Source organism: Dicentrarchus labrax, unplaced genomic scaffold, assembly GCF_905237075.1.
Source record: "Dicentrarchus labrax unplaced genomic scaffold, dlabrax2021, whole genome shotgun sequence".
Classification (NCBI taxonomy): domain Eukaryota; kingdom Metazoa; phylum Chordata; class Actinopteri; family Moronidae; genus Dicentrarchus; species Dicentrarchus labrax.
Genome location: NW_026136714.1, coordinates 27,400,318 through 27,411,645, shown reverse-complemented (window position 1 = coordinate 27,411,645; position 11,328 = coordinate 27,400,318). Strand labels below are relative to the sequence as shown.

Below are 11,328 nucleotides of genomic sequence, written 5' to 3'. Positions count from 1 at the left end.
AAAAAGGGTATGGTAAAAATGTGGCTTGAAAGTTGACTAAAAATCAATTTATGACCACAATGCTGACGCGTGCACAAAGGGGATATGGCATCATTGTCAGGCGACCAGTGAAACGCAGCGTTACCTGTATAAAAGCACAGATTTCTCTGAGTTTGAACGTTGTTGGAAACATTTGGGATAATGGAAGTACACAACTCAACTACATACAGAAAATAGGTATTGTGTTTATAGACATTTAAATATGGAAACATTACAGATTATAGCTTTAAATGTCTTTAAAGATCATGGCCAGGGTTCATTAAGCTGTACTACATGACTGCTCACAGCTACATATTATCCTGTGTCTACTGCATGTTGGGTGATAATGAAAGTCTGCAGTGCACACAGTGTGTAACATTGCCTTTATGTTAATCTGTTAAAGTGAACACTGTCAGCAACAAGGTGAGTGTAGATGGTGATGAAAGGCTGTTAGATTACAGTTTTTGTATAATTTCTCTATTTCAGTCTAATTTTTCATAATGCATTGCTAGTGTGTGTTCTTGCAGCATGTTAAATAAAGGAACTTGTAGTTTATGTAGCTGCATAGCAGTGAAAACATACTGAAATCTGTATGGAGAGCTTAGAAAAGGTCAATTCTGTCTTCAATTGACACTGCCTCTGAGAAATTAGAGTATAGCACCCTCTAGTGGTTGCAAAGAGTTACGCCCAAAAAGTCTCAAATGAGGTACAATTATAAACCTCCACCAATACAAATACTTTTATAAGATTTTTGCAGATAGTTCTTTATAACTCATTTGCACATGAGTTGCTTTGTGTTAAATGACATTGCTTACAGTACAATCACATACATATAATGTACATACATATAGTGTATATGTCTATACGGCTGCAACGCATGGCCTTCACTAATCTGCATCCATAAAATGCCTCTCAGAACTCCCCAAGCACAAGATCACATTCTCAAACTGCCTGCCTTGTTTGACCGAAACTAAAAGGCATTCATTTTACTTTGACATAAACCTGCAAATCCTCACCACTGGGACCAGTGCAATGTGCTCTTCTCAAGGAAAGAAACCACGGAGAGTATCCTGAGTTGTAAAAGAGAAAGTAAAGAGTAAAGAGTATTAGAGTAGCCAGACTAAGAGAAAATAATATTTTATTTTTGGGGGAAATTACGAGAATAAAGTCATAATATTAGGTCCACGAGAATAAAGTAACATTACGAGAATGAAGTAGTAATTTTATGAGAACTGTCAGTCTGTTGGCTCAACCAGCAAAACTGTTTAACGACGGAATGATGAATCCGTTAGTTTACCTGTTGACTGTACGGCAGGACTGAGACAAACAGCGGCTGCTGGGCTCAGGCTGAGGCTGCTGATTGGTTGAGCTGCTCACGTCAGATCTTGAGAACTCTATCAAAGCTTTATTCTCATTTTCTCATTTCTTGTATTATTACGACTTTTTTCTCGCAATATTACGACTTTATTCTCGTAATTTGGAGAATTTGTATATGTATATAGAATGGCCCTAATACTCCGTCGTACAGACCAGATAGCTACCAGCACCCATCAGAAAACCTTACCTGTACTAAATTGTTTATATGTTCATATTTCATCTTTAAATGAATATTATCAAAATAAATATTCCCTAATAAAATATCAGATGCAAGCTGAAGGCCCTTTCTCGGTTTTGAACGAAACAATCCATTATCAGCCAATCAGCAGGCTTCATATCCAAACTCAATCTAGGGGTGTGTGGCGCTCTGTGAATGAATGAACCATTAATGCTCGGCTGGGAGTGGATACCTAACTTTTGTATTTTTGGTTGTTTGTTTGTTAGTTTTTAGTTTGGTTCAGTGTCTGTATGTTTAGCTTGTTGTGTAATATCTGGCTTAATTGCATGCTGTTAACTTTGTCATTTTTCTCGTTGTTTGTTTGTTTAGTTGTGTACTTTCTGTTGCTGAGGACCGACCTTGAAAACAAGACGCTTCTTCTCCAGGGGTTATTTCTAATAATAAAGAATGTACAGGAATTCAAAAGTCGAATCAGAGAAAGAGGAATCTGCCCACTCAGATGGTACCGGAGAACCCTGTCTGCCATGCATACAGCTGCAGAGGTAGTGTGTGTATGTGGGGCAGGAAGCGGGGCAGGGGCTTGTCAGTTCACCGTGTAAGTGATGCATCGAAACTACTTAATGCGCGCCCTTCATCGCTACGGTCTCATTCCTGCGCACACAGCCAGCATCCAGCAGCATGGCTCTCCGCTACTGCCAAGTCATATTTGCGGCCGTGCTGCTGCTCCTGGCATTCGTCGGGATTCTGCTGGTGGTCCTACCGGCTAAAGAGATTGAGATGCCTCCTGAAGACATGGTAATTATTGTCCTATGCATCATCTTCTAACTGGCGTATGCACAATGTTTTTGAACTAGTGCCATATATAAATATGCGGTTTACAGTAGTAGTAAAAGAGGTAGTAGCAGAAGTAGTAGTAGTTGTTGTAGAAGTAGTATGAATGCACGGGAACACTTGATAATAAGGGCACCATCATATACTTAGGTAATATTAATTTAGTTTAACTAACGAATGACTTATGATGCTGTAATGCATGCATTAATGCAGGATCTATCAATATTTCCTGTTGCTCACCACTACAACACATGGTCCAGCCACTATGACTTTATGTGATTAGTTGACACTGCAGACATTATCACTTCAAGAATGTTAATTCACAGTTACTTCATACTTTAATTAATATGTGACCAATTACATAGCTCAAAGCAAATAGTGTGTGTCTGATTATTCTTAAGTTCTAGGAGCAGGGGGCACCCAGTGCCCTGGGACCAACTCCTTGGTCAAGAATTAAACATATATAAAACAAATGTATGGCCCTGAAACAAACTTTTATATAAATCCTGCTAATTTGGCTGCATCAGTTATGGTATGAATTGAATGAATGCACTGTGTGTGTGTATGTATATATATATATACATACTGTGTCTTTGGCAGTTTTAGGGTTTTTTTTTGGGAGAACTTTTTTCTCACCCTTTGTTTCTATTTTATTTCAGCCTTTGCAATACAGTTAATAGATAAACTGATAAACATCTCTTACTTACACCACGGTTCATGCACTTGGACCAGTGTGCAAACTATACCATGGTTTTCGGGGGAGCTTAGTATTTTAACTAAGGGCGTGTGTGCACTTGTGTGTGTCTCTGATCATGACTCATTTCTAGCTGCGACAGCCTACTTGGTTTATAGCAGCGCATCTGATATTTAATAACCAGTGCTTTGAGGCATTAAATGCAAGGGTCAGATATCAAACCCTTTGAGTTAAAGTGAATGAAGTTTATGATATTGTGCTGCCTGCCACACTCTGTGAGGGTGAGGGCAAGCGATTAGTGATTTACTGATGAATCATTCTCACGCATGAATCATATATCAATCGTAGCCTAATTTTACACATGAACCATGATTATGAAGATACAGAAAAACTAGAAATACATTGCAAAAATAGCATATTTTCAATATTTTATAGACCCCCCAAAAATTCACACATCATGTTTTCAAGGGAGCTCATGTCTTAATGAAAGGAGCCAAGCTCCCCCTTACTGGAACAACAGTTCTGTCTCTGTATCAGGGCTTTATTAATACACATCTAGTTGTGCACATTAGAACTCCCATTAAGATAATAAGATTTAAATTCACCACAACAATATTTTTATATGGCTTCCTGATTGACTTGACCTAGACTTGCTCAGCCATACTGTCTGTGCGTCAGCTAAGTGCTCAAACTGAAACATGCAACTGACCACTGACCTCAAAAGTTAAAAGTTGTTTCTCAGAAGGAAGTGATGCAGAGCACCAGTGAAAAGGTGTGACACAAAGAAACAGAAACTTTGTGAGAGAAAAAAGAAGTCTGTGTCTTTTATTTGAGATGCTTTCTGTGAATACATTCATGTGCTCTTCCTTTTGTTAATGTCACAGACATTGAAATTTGTCCAAGGGTTTGTGAATTGAGCTCTTTCTGCCAAATGCTGCCTTTGCCTGCAGAACAATACTTGAATAGAGTGATGCTTTGAAGTTGTCATTGCAAGAGAGCACACAATGGGAGACAAAGTCAACATTAATGATGAATAAAATAAAACATCCCAAAACAGAACAACATAGCTTATATTGTTATAGCAGATCAGTAAATGTGTACTTTTTACTTTCGTGACAACATTTACTGGCAAAAAGAATCGGTTAAACCATAAAAGGCCAGTGTGTTACCAAAAACCAAGGTCGAGGAACATGCGCCAACCACATCCTGTTAACTCACTGTAAGTACAAACAAAGCAAGCCATCACAGGGGGATGCTCTGGCACTGTATTGTATGTTTCTGACACTGAATGCTCTGTCTGTTTCAGTATGGAATCGTTCTAGATGCAGGCTCGTCCCACACCTCCATGTACATCTACAAATGGCCGGCTGACAAGCAAAATGGCACTGGCATTGTTAGCCAGCATAGCGAGTGTCATGCCAAAGGTGAGCTCCTCCCAGTGTGAGAGATGAGGGTGGCATGACGAATGCTGCTTCACCACTTTAAAATAAGGTTGTAATCCCACCAGCGAACTCCCTGTTTAACTGTGCACCTAAGCATTTGATTGGTAGAGCCAGTTATGCTTATATAGTAGCCTGGGAGGAAGTACTGCCTGAGAAGTCTTGTTCAGGGCAAAACATTTTATTTCACATACAGAGTCTGCTTAAAAAGTCATCTACTCCTTCTAGCTCATTAAAACTTTCAGAATCTCTAAATATGCAAATGTTGCTTGTTGATCAAGTTTCTACATCACACTGTATAAGTTGCATACTCGACCAAGTTTATGTTACATTTCGATATACCCTTTATTACAGCAAATGGTCAATTTATCCATATACTTTGTCATTTACCTCTTGTAGTATCTCCCTGAGTTAGGGTTAGGTTAGCATTTACCAATTTAATTTGATTTAAAAATCCATTTAACTTGATTATAGTTTTCAAAACCTTGTCAAGTAAACTATAAGTATAACTATAGTAAAAACTATCTGCATGGCTACATATCACCAGAGGTAAGCAAGAAAATATGTTTTGTTCTCCTTTGGCTGAACTGACCCTTTATCCCCTGACTGTCCTGGTCGCCACTTTCACTTCTACAATGCCATCCTACAGAGACTTAAAATAATGCAGAAGCAATGTCAACACGCTATGTCTTGTGCAAGACTGTTGTTCCTACTTCCTCACTAGACAATGTGAGCGTTAGATGAGAATCTTATCACTGACATTTATTCCTCTTCATGCCCTGGTTTGTTTTCAGGGTTTCCATAGAAACACCAATCAGACACTTCCTCTCAGGGGGTCATTCATCAAGTTCTCTTTTTAGAAGGTCAGACTGAGTCCTTTGTAAGCAGAACTACTTTCTCTTCCTGTCAAGGTGGAGGGATATCCAGCTATGCAGGTTTTCCTGGTGGTGCAGCAAGAAGTCTAGAGCCCTGTCTGGATCAAGCCGTGAAGGATGTCCCAAAATTCCGGCACCACCAAACTCCAGTCTATCTGGGAGCGACTGCAGGCATGAGGCTCTTGAAGTCAGTCGAAATTCCCATTAAGACAGAATGTTACACTGATTTTACAACTATCCTCATCAGTTACACACAAATGAATTAAAATTGACCTTGGAAGGATTTAATATTGTTTAATTCCCAATTTACCTCTCACCTCTCTTTAACAGCATAGTCAATGCCACAGAGTCGCAGCAGGTGCTGAAGGAAGTGGCAAACAAACTGCGGTCTTACCCTTTCAAATTCAAAGAGGCAGTCATCCTGAGTGGACAGGAGGAGGGGGCCTATGGCTGGGTCACAGTCAACTACTTACTTGAAAACTTCGTCAAGGTGAGCTCTGACTTTTCTGTTTTAAAACACTGTCCTTGCAGTATAACACACAGAAAGTCACAGAGGAAAGAATCTAACCTAAGTTGCTTTAACATAGTTACAATGAACCGCCCTGTGGGTCGGAATTGAAATGTTCAGATTTTGGCATCACCTAGTGGTAGTGTCAAAACAGACTGAAGGATGCACTAATTACATCCAAGACTACACACATCATAACAGATGAAGTAGCCAAGGTACGGTAGCAAGGATGTACTGATCTGAGGAGCAAAGGTGATATAATTTTGTTGATACACATCAGTGATAGGACAGTATTGTAAATAGTTAAATAGTAAAAAATAGTTGTGTGAAGTGTTTATAGGGTCCAGCCATTGACAGTATATCATTGGTTGCATTTAATGTAAGAGAGCAAAATTAGCCTACTTCTCACTTGATTTATTAACTCAGTCAACAGTTTCCTAATGAGTTTATGGTCTCAGTCTCTTCCATACAACATAAAGCAGGGTATGCTTTAGGGCGTGGCTACCTTTTGACTGTCATTCTCAGTGAGTCCATCCAGCTCAACGCACCAAACTTAGATCAAACTGTCAAACTAGGCAGTGCTGATCAGATATGACTACGAAATATGAGAGTCTGTTACTGTAATGCCTATTTTTCAACTAAAATCATTTCAGAAACATATTTTAGTGTGCTGTTTAGCTGGAATATGGGATTGTGTGGGACCAGGCAAGCCACCATTGTTTCCTGCTACGGATGAGTTGAAACTGGGCAGCCAATGAGAACAGTTCAATTCGGAGTACATCAGTGCTGCTGGCTACAAAAAACAACAACATGGCAACAACCATCATGCCAAACTGGAGATTTCAAAACAGTACTCCACAAACCAATGGGTGACATTACAACGGGTGCACACTTGGGTCTGGCCCAATACCAGCACTTGCAGTATTTTTGCAAATAGTCAAGTGCCTACTTGTGTGATCTATTTCTGGTGACTGCCACAGCGTCCGAGTGCCCATGAAGACCACAAGCATGTGGAAGGTTATTTGGGCAGCACACTGTGACGTGCTTCGTTAATGAGGTCATTCTGTGTGTCGCACAAATATGTGAGGGCAATCGATATAAGATGATTTGTTGTCTTGTTTAATTTTCGCATTTTGAACAAAAAATCCTTACAGTTACAGTCAGCTGACAGTAAAGAAAGGCCCATCCAGAAGCTGAGTAACATAGGAGCAATACATTGATAACATTCATAATGCGATTAAATTGAGTGAAAGTGACATAAGCAATCCAAGCAATCGATCAAACAGAGCTAATTCACTCTGAAACACAGTGATGGACCACCTGACTAACACGGCCATAGATTCACGTTGGTTGGCTAAAGAAAATCCACAAATAGAGGCTTTGAAAGGGCTGGATGTTTTCCTCTGAGTCAACTCTGTTCATTGTTGGATTATTTCTATTGTCCTACATCAATTCAAATTTTTATGTTATGAGATGTCTTTTTCTTGCCACGCAGTATGGTTTTGTTGGGCGTTGGCTGAATCCAGGCAGAGAGACAATTGGAGCTTTGGATTTAGGTGGAGCTTCCACTCAGATTACTTTTGAGACCTCGGAAGAGGTGGAGGAGAAGCATAACGCTAAGGAGCTGAAGCTTTATGGAAAAACCTTCAGACTGTACACCCAGAGCTTCCTGTGCTACGGCCAGGACCAGTTCCTGAGGAAACTGCTGGCTCATCTTATCAAGGTACTATCACACATGGCAATCTTCATGTTTTCTTCATGATTTCTGTCTGTGGGTACTCTTTCTTCTTGAGCATCTGAGAGGCCAGAGGATGTATGAAGCGTAGTGCCCTGGGTTAAGGGTGCACTACACTGACTACACCAACTTGCTACACCAGATTTGCATAAATTGTTTAACATTTTGAGAAATAGGCTTAGTCACATTCTTGCAAAGAGTGTGGAGAGAGGATAAATACCACTCTGTCAGTGCTTTGAATATGAAGCTGGACCAGAGGCAGATTTTGCCACTGAGGTACAGGGCTATCATATTTCATATTATACCTTCACATAATATCAGAAGCTTCTGATACTATATAAATTGAGAAATTATCTTGTCTTGGCCTTCTCAAAGGTTCTATATGTAATTTTTAGAAAACCAATGTTAGTAGTGACACCACTATGACGCCATTGATTGAACTGCAGTCAGCTTCATCCTGAGCCAAAAGTGATAAACACTACAAAATTGAAAGTAAGTTTGAGAGATGAAACCTTTAAGTGCTTCAAACTGCACTGTAATATTTGGAATTAACACTGTTGATTATTCTCAAAATGTTATAGATAAAGTTGTCAACATGTGCTTTAAAGTGAAATACATAATGTATGATTGCATGCAAAGAGTAAATACTAGCAACCACTGTACGTGTTGATCAGTTGTAAATGTTTACATAATCTACATTTTATTTGGAGTTGTAGAAAGCTGCAGTTTCCTTTCATATTTACCAGAAGAATGTTTAACTTTTATTTTTTTTGCGTCTTTCAGACTCAAGGTGTAAAGGCCAACGTGTCCCACCCCTGCTATCCACAACAGTTCAACATGTCTATCAAGCTGGGGGAGGATGTCTTTGATTCTCCGTGTACTAAGAGCTACAGACCAGCCAAGTTTAACCCCCAGATGTCTGTATTAGTAGTGGGCACAGGAGAGTACCAGAACTGCCTGAAAAATGTTGTAGAGATGTTCTCCTTTAAAGACTGCAATTACTCCAGGTGCTCCTTTGATGGAGTCTTCCAGCCCCCTGTGAAAGGAAGCTTCATGGTGAGGCAGCCTTTTAGTGGTTTTTGCCAAACATTTTATGTTCACGTTTGTTGTATTCTTTGACTTTTTGGATTCTGCATTTGCAGAAAACATGTTGGTTTTATCTCCACCTCCTACATTACTTTATGCTGCTTACATGTTTCATTATTACAGGATAAATCAGCTCAATTTATGTGAATTATTGAGGTTAAAATGCCCTCTGCTCCTGGTGATCTTTTGAGTGGACAGCCATATTTTGTCACAGAAAAAACACCATCACTAAGACTCTTCTGTGATTCTACAGGCACGGGCAGCACCCATGCCAACATCATTAACTAACCTGTGATTAAATGTTTTCCCCAGACATACACATATTGGATGTCCAGGTCCCACAGCTTACCATTTTTATTTTTTATATCATGGCAGAGTGGAAAAAATTGTCTAAAACGTGGCTTCATTTCACAAAGAAACTCAGACCACTATAACTCTACTCTATTTCTACATTGTGTTCAGACAGAGATAATAAAATAGTTGGGATGATGATGAAAACCTGTGCTTTTTCTACACTGAACATTTTCAGGAATCCGTAAGGGACTTGACAACGAATCGGACCGATAAGTAGAATTGATAATAGCGTTGGTATCAATAAAATCTTATCAGTTCCCATCCCTATCTTCAGCCTCAGAGCTGCTAGCATATTCGTAGACCCTTATACTTGTTAGGTAGGCTACTGTAAGTCCCCCTGCCCAAAGTTTGGTATTCCCTGTATACCCATATGGGTATATGCACCACTGTACTATCAGCAGCCATAGAAATGGATGTAAGGTAAAAAATGGAAGGGAATGCAAAAATTTGTCACAATTCTAAAGGCATCTTACAAATGTTTCCTTCCTTGCTGTCAGTTTTAAATCTGGATGGTCTTGTTTCTCCACAGGCATTCTCTGCCTTCTACTTCACTCACAGCTACATCAACAGCCTCACCAACATCGCCATCACATCCCCCAGTCGACTGAAGGACGCAATCCGACTTGTCTGCAACATGACCATCTCTGAAGTACTTTGGAGCACACAGCTCTTCATGCTTAAAAATGAAACATGCTCATGTCTAAAACCACCAAATAGGGTTGTGTGTACCCCAATTTGTCAGTTTGTGGTTAAATATTTGAAAAGATAATGTTTTAATGGGATTTACCTCAACAAGCTGCAACTCTCCCGTAGCGTTGTGATTTTACAGATAAAAGGGTATTGTTTAGAAATCAGACACTGATGGTGCAGTGCTGTATTTTACCTCGGTATATAGGCTAAAAATGTTTTGCACTGGTGAGGGGGTACCCGGTGGAAGAAATATTTAAAAAGAGGTGCATTATTGAAAATTGAGAATCACTGGGCCCTTAATAATAGACCCTTATTTCAGCCCCAAAGTCCATATGTTGTTTACTCTTGAATATTTCAGAAATTTCTACAGTGATGTTAGACAAGACCAACAGGATTAAGATTTTATAAACAAAATAAAAATCTTAACCCACTGTTATTTCCACTTACAGATGACTGAAAAGACAAAGCAGCCTGGGAAATACATGAAGAATGTCTGCGCTGTCTCCAATTTCGTCCAGGTCCTCTTAACGAAGGGCTACCGTTTCGATAATGACTCCCTTCCTTCCATCTCTTTTGAGAGAACGGTCAGTGGTAAAGGAATTAAACATTTTTGTCCATCATTTGCTGGGATTTCAGTCTGTGTGTTCAAACTATTGACACGTAATAACAGTCTGCTGTGCTGAAATCAGGAAGCTTGTTGTGATTTCAGTGCATCCCCTCTTGTGTTTTACAGGCAGGAGGAGCGTCTGTAGGCTGGGCTTTGGGGTACATGCTGAATCTGAGTAACATGATACCTGCAGAGAGACTAGAACTGATGAAGGCTCTGCCCCCAAGGCTGTGGGCTGGCATTCTCTTCCTCTTTATCGTCGTCCTCCTCATTGCACTAGGATACCTTCTGTTGACCTACAAGAAACAAAAAGCTAGGGAAGGCGTGATGTAAGGGCAAGAGTGACACACCTCCCAGTCAATCCCAATTTATAGTCCTCTTAGAATGTGCACATGTGCGTCTAAAACGTTCAATATCTGTTGAAAAAGAATACAAGAATATTTTAGATTTCTTGTTGTACTTGAAGTGAAATCGACAAGGCAGTACAATGTGTCCTGCACAATTTTCTTTGCAAACATCAGTGATGTTTTGTAAAAAAAATGTAACTACAGAATAAAGTGTTTTTTTATGTTTCATTTTCATTATGTAATATTACACCCACTTACAACAACCACATTAGTGCATCACTGTCTGTTTTTCTCCTTGTTGTGACAGAAACAGCCCACATGTGCTTCAAAAGATGTGAAGAACAACATCCAAAACAAAACCCAAATAATTTACATTCCAGTGAGTCTTCAGCTGTTGTTAAAGTATCTGTGGGGGCATTTTTTTCCCCAACAGATGTTTTAGTCACACCTTTAATCAGATTATCAAATCTGTCACATGTAAGTCTTTTATGGCTTCTTGTTTGAGTTAGGCAAAGATTCATGATCCATTTCTAATATCTTCACTGTGTTTGCTAAAATCACCGTTGGGTAATAACTGAGTACATGTAAT

The 11,328-nt window shown here is 39.5% G+C and overlaps 1 protein-coding gene across 1 annotated transcript; it reads left to right on the top strand.

Annotated features, from left to right (window-relative positions):
- Positions 1-2,187: 2,187 nt before the first annotated feature.
- LOC127375912 (ectonucleoside triphosphate diphosphohydrolase 2) lies at positions 2,188-10,967 on the top strand. Its single transcript, XM_051422329.1, has 9 exons — positions 2,188-2,368; positions 4,405-4,522; positions 5,449-5,599; positions 5,743-5,902; positions 7,416-7,643; positions 8,439-8,711; positions 9,625-9,744; positions 10,235-10,369; positions 10,519-10,967. The coding sequence occupies exons 1-9, from the start codon at positions 2,252-2,254 to the stop codon at positions 10,723-10,725; spliced, it is 1,509 nt and encodes a 502-aa protein (XP_051278289.1). The 5' UTR covers positions 2,188-2,251; the 3' UTR covers positions 10,726-10,967.
- The last annotated feature ends 361 nt before the right edge of the window (positions 10,968-11,328 follow it).

Excerpts from the sequence above, each read along its gene's own strand:
- LOC127375912 (XM_051422329.1), top strand. The coding sequence starts at position 2,252 with ATGGCTCTCCGCTACTGCCAAGTCATATTTGCGGCCGTGCTGCTGCTC. Across the intron at positions 5,903-7,415 it reads TACTTGAAAACTTCGTCAAG|TATGGTTTTGTTGGGCGTTG; the intron begins GTGAGCTCTGAC and ends CTTGCCACGCAG. Across the intron at positions 10,370-10,518 it reads CCATCTCTTTTGAGAGAACG|GCAGGAGGAGCGTCTGTAGG; the intron begins GTCAGTGGTAAA and ends TGTGTTTTACAG.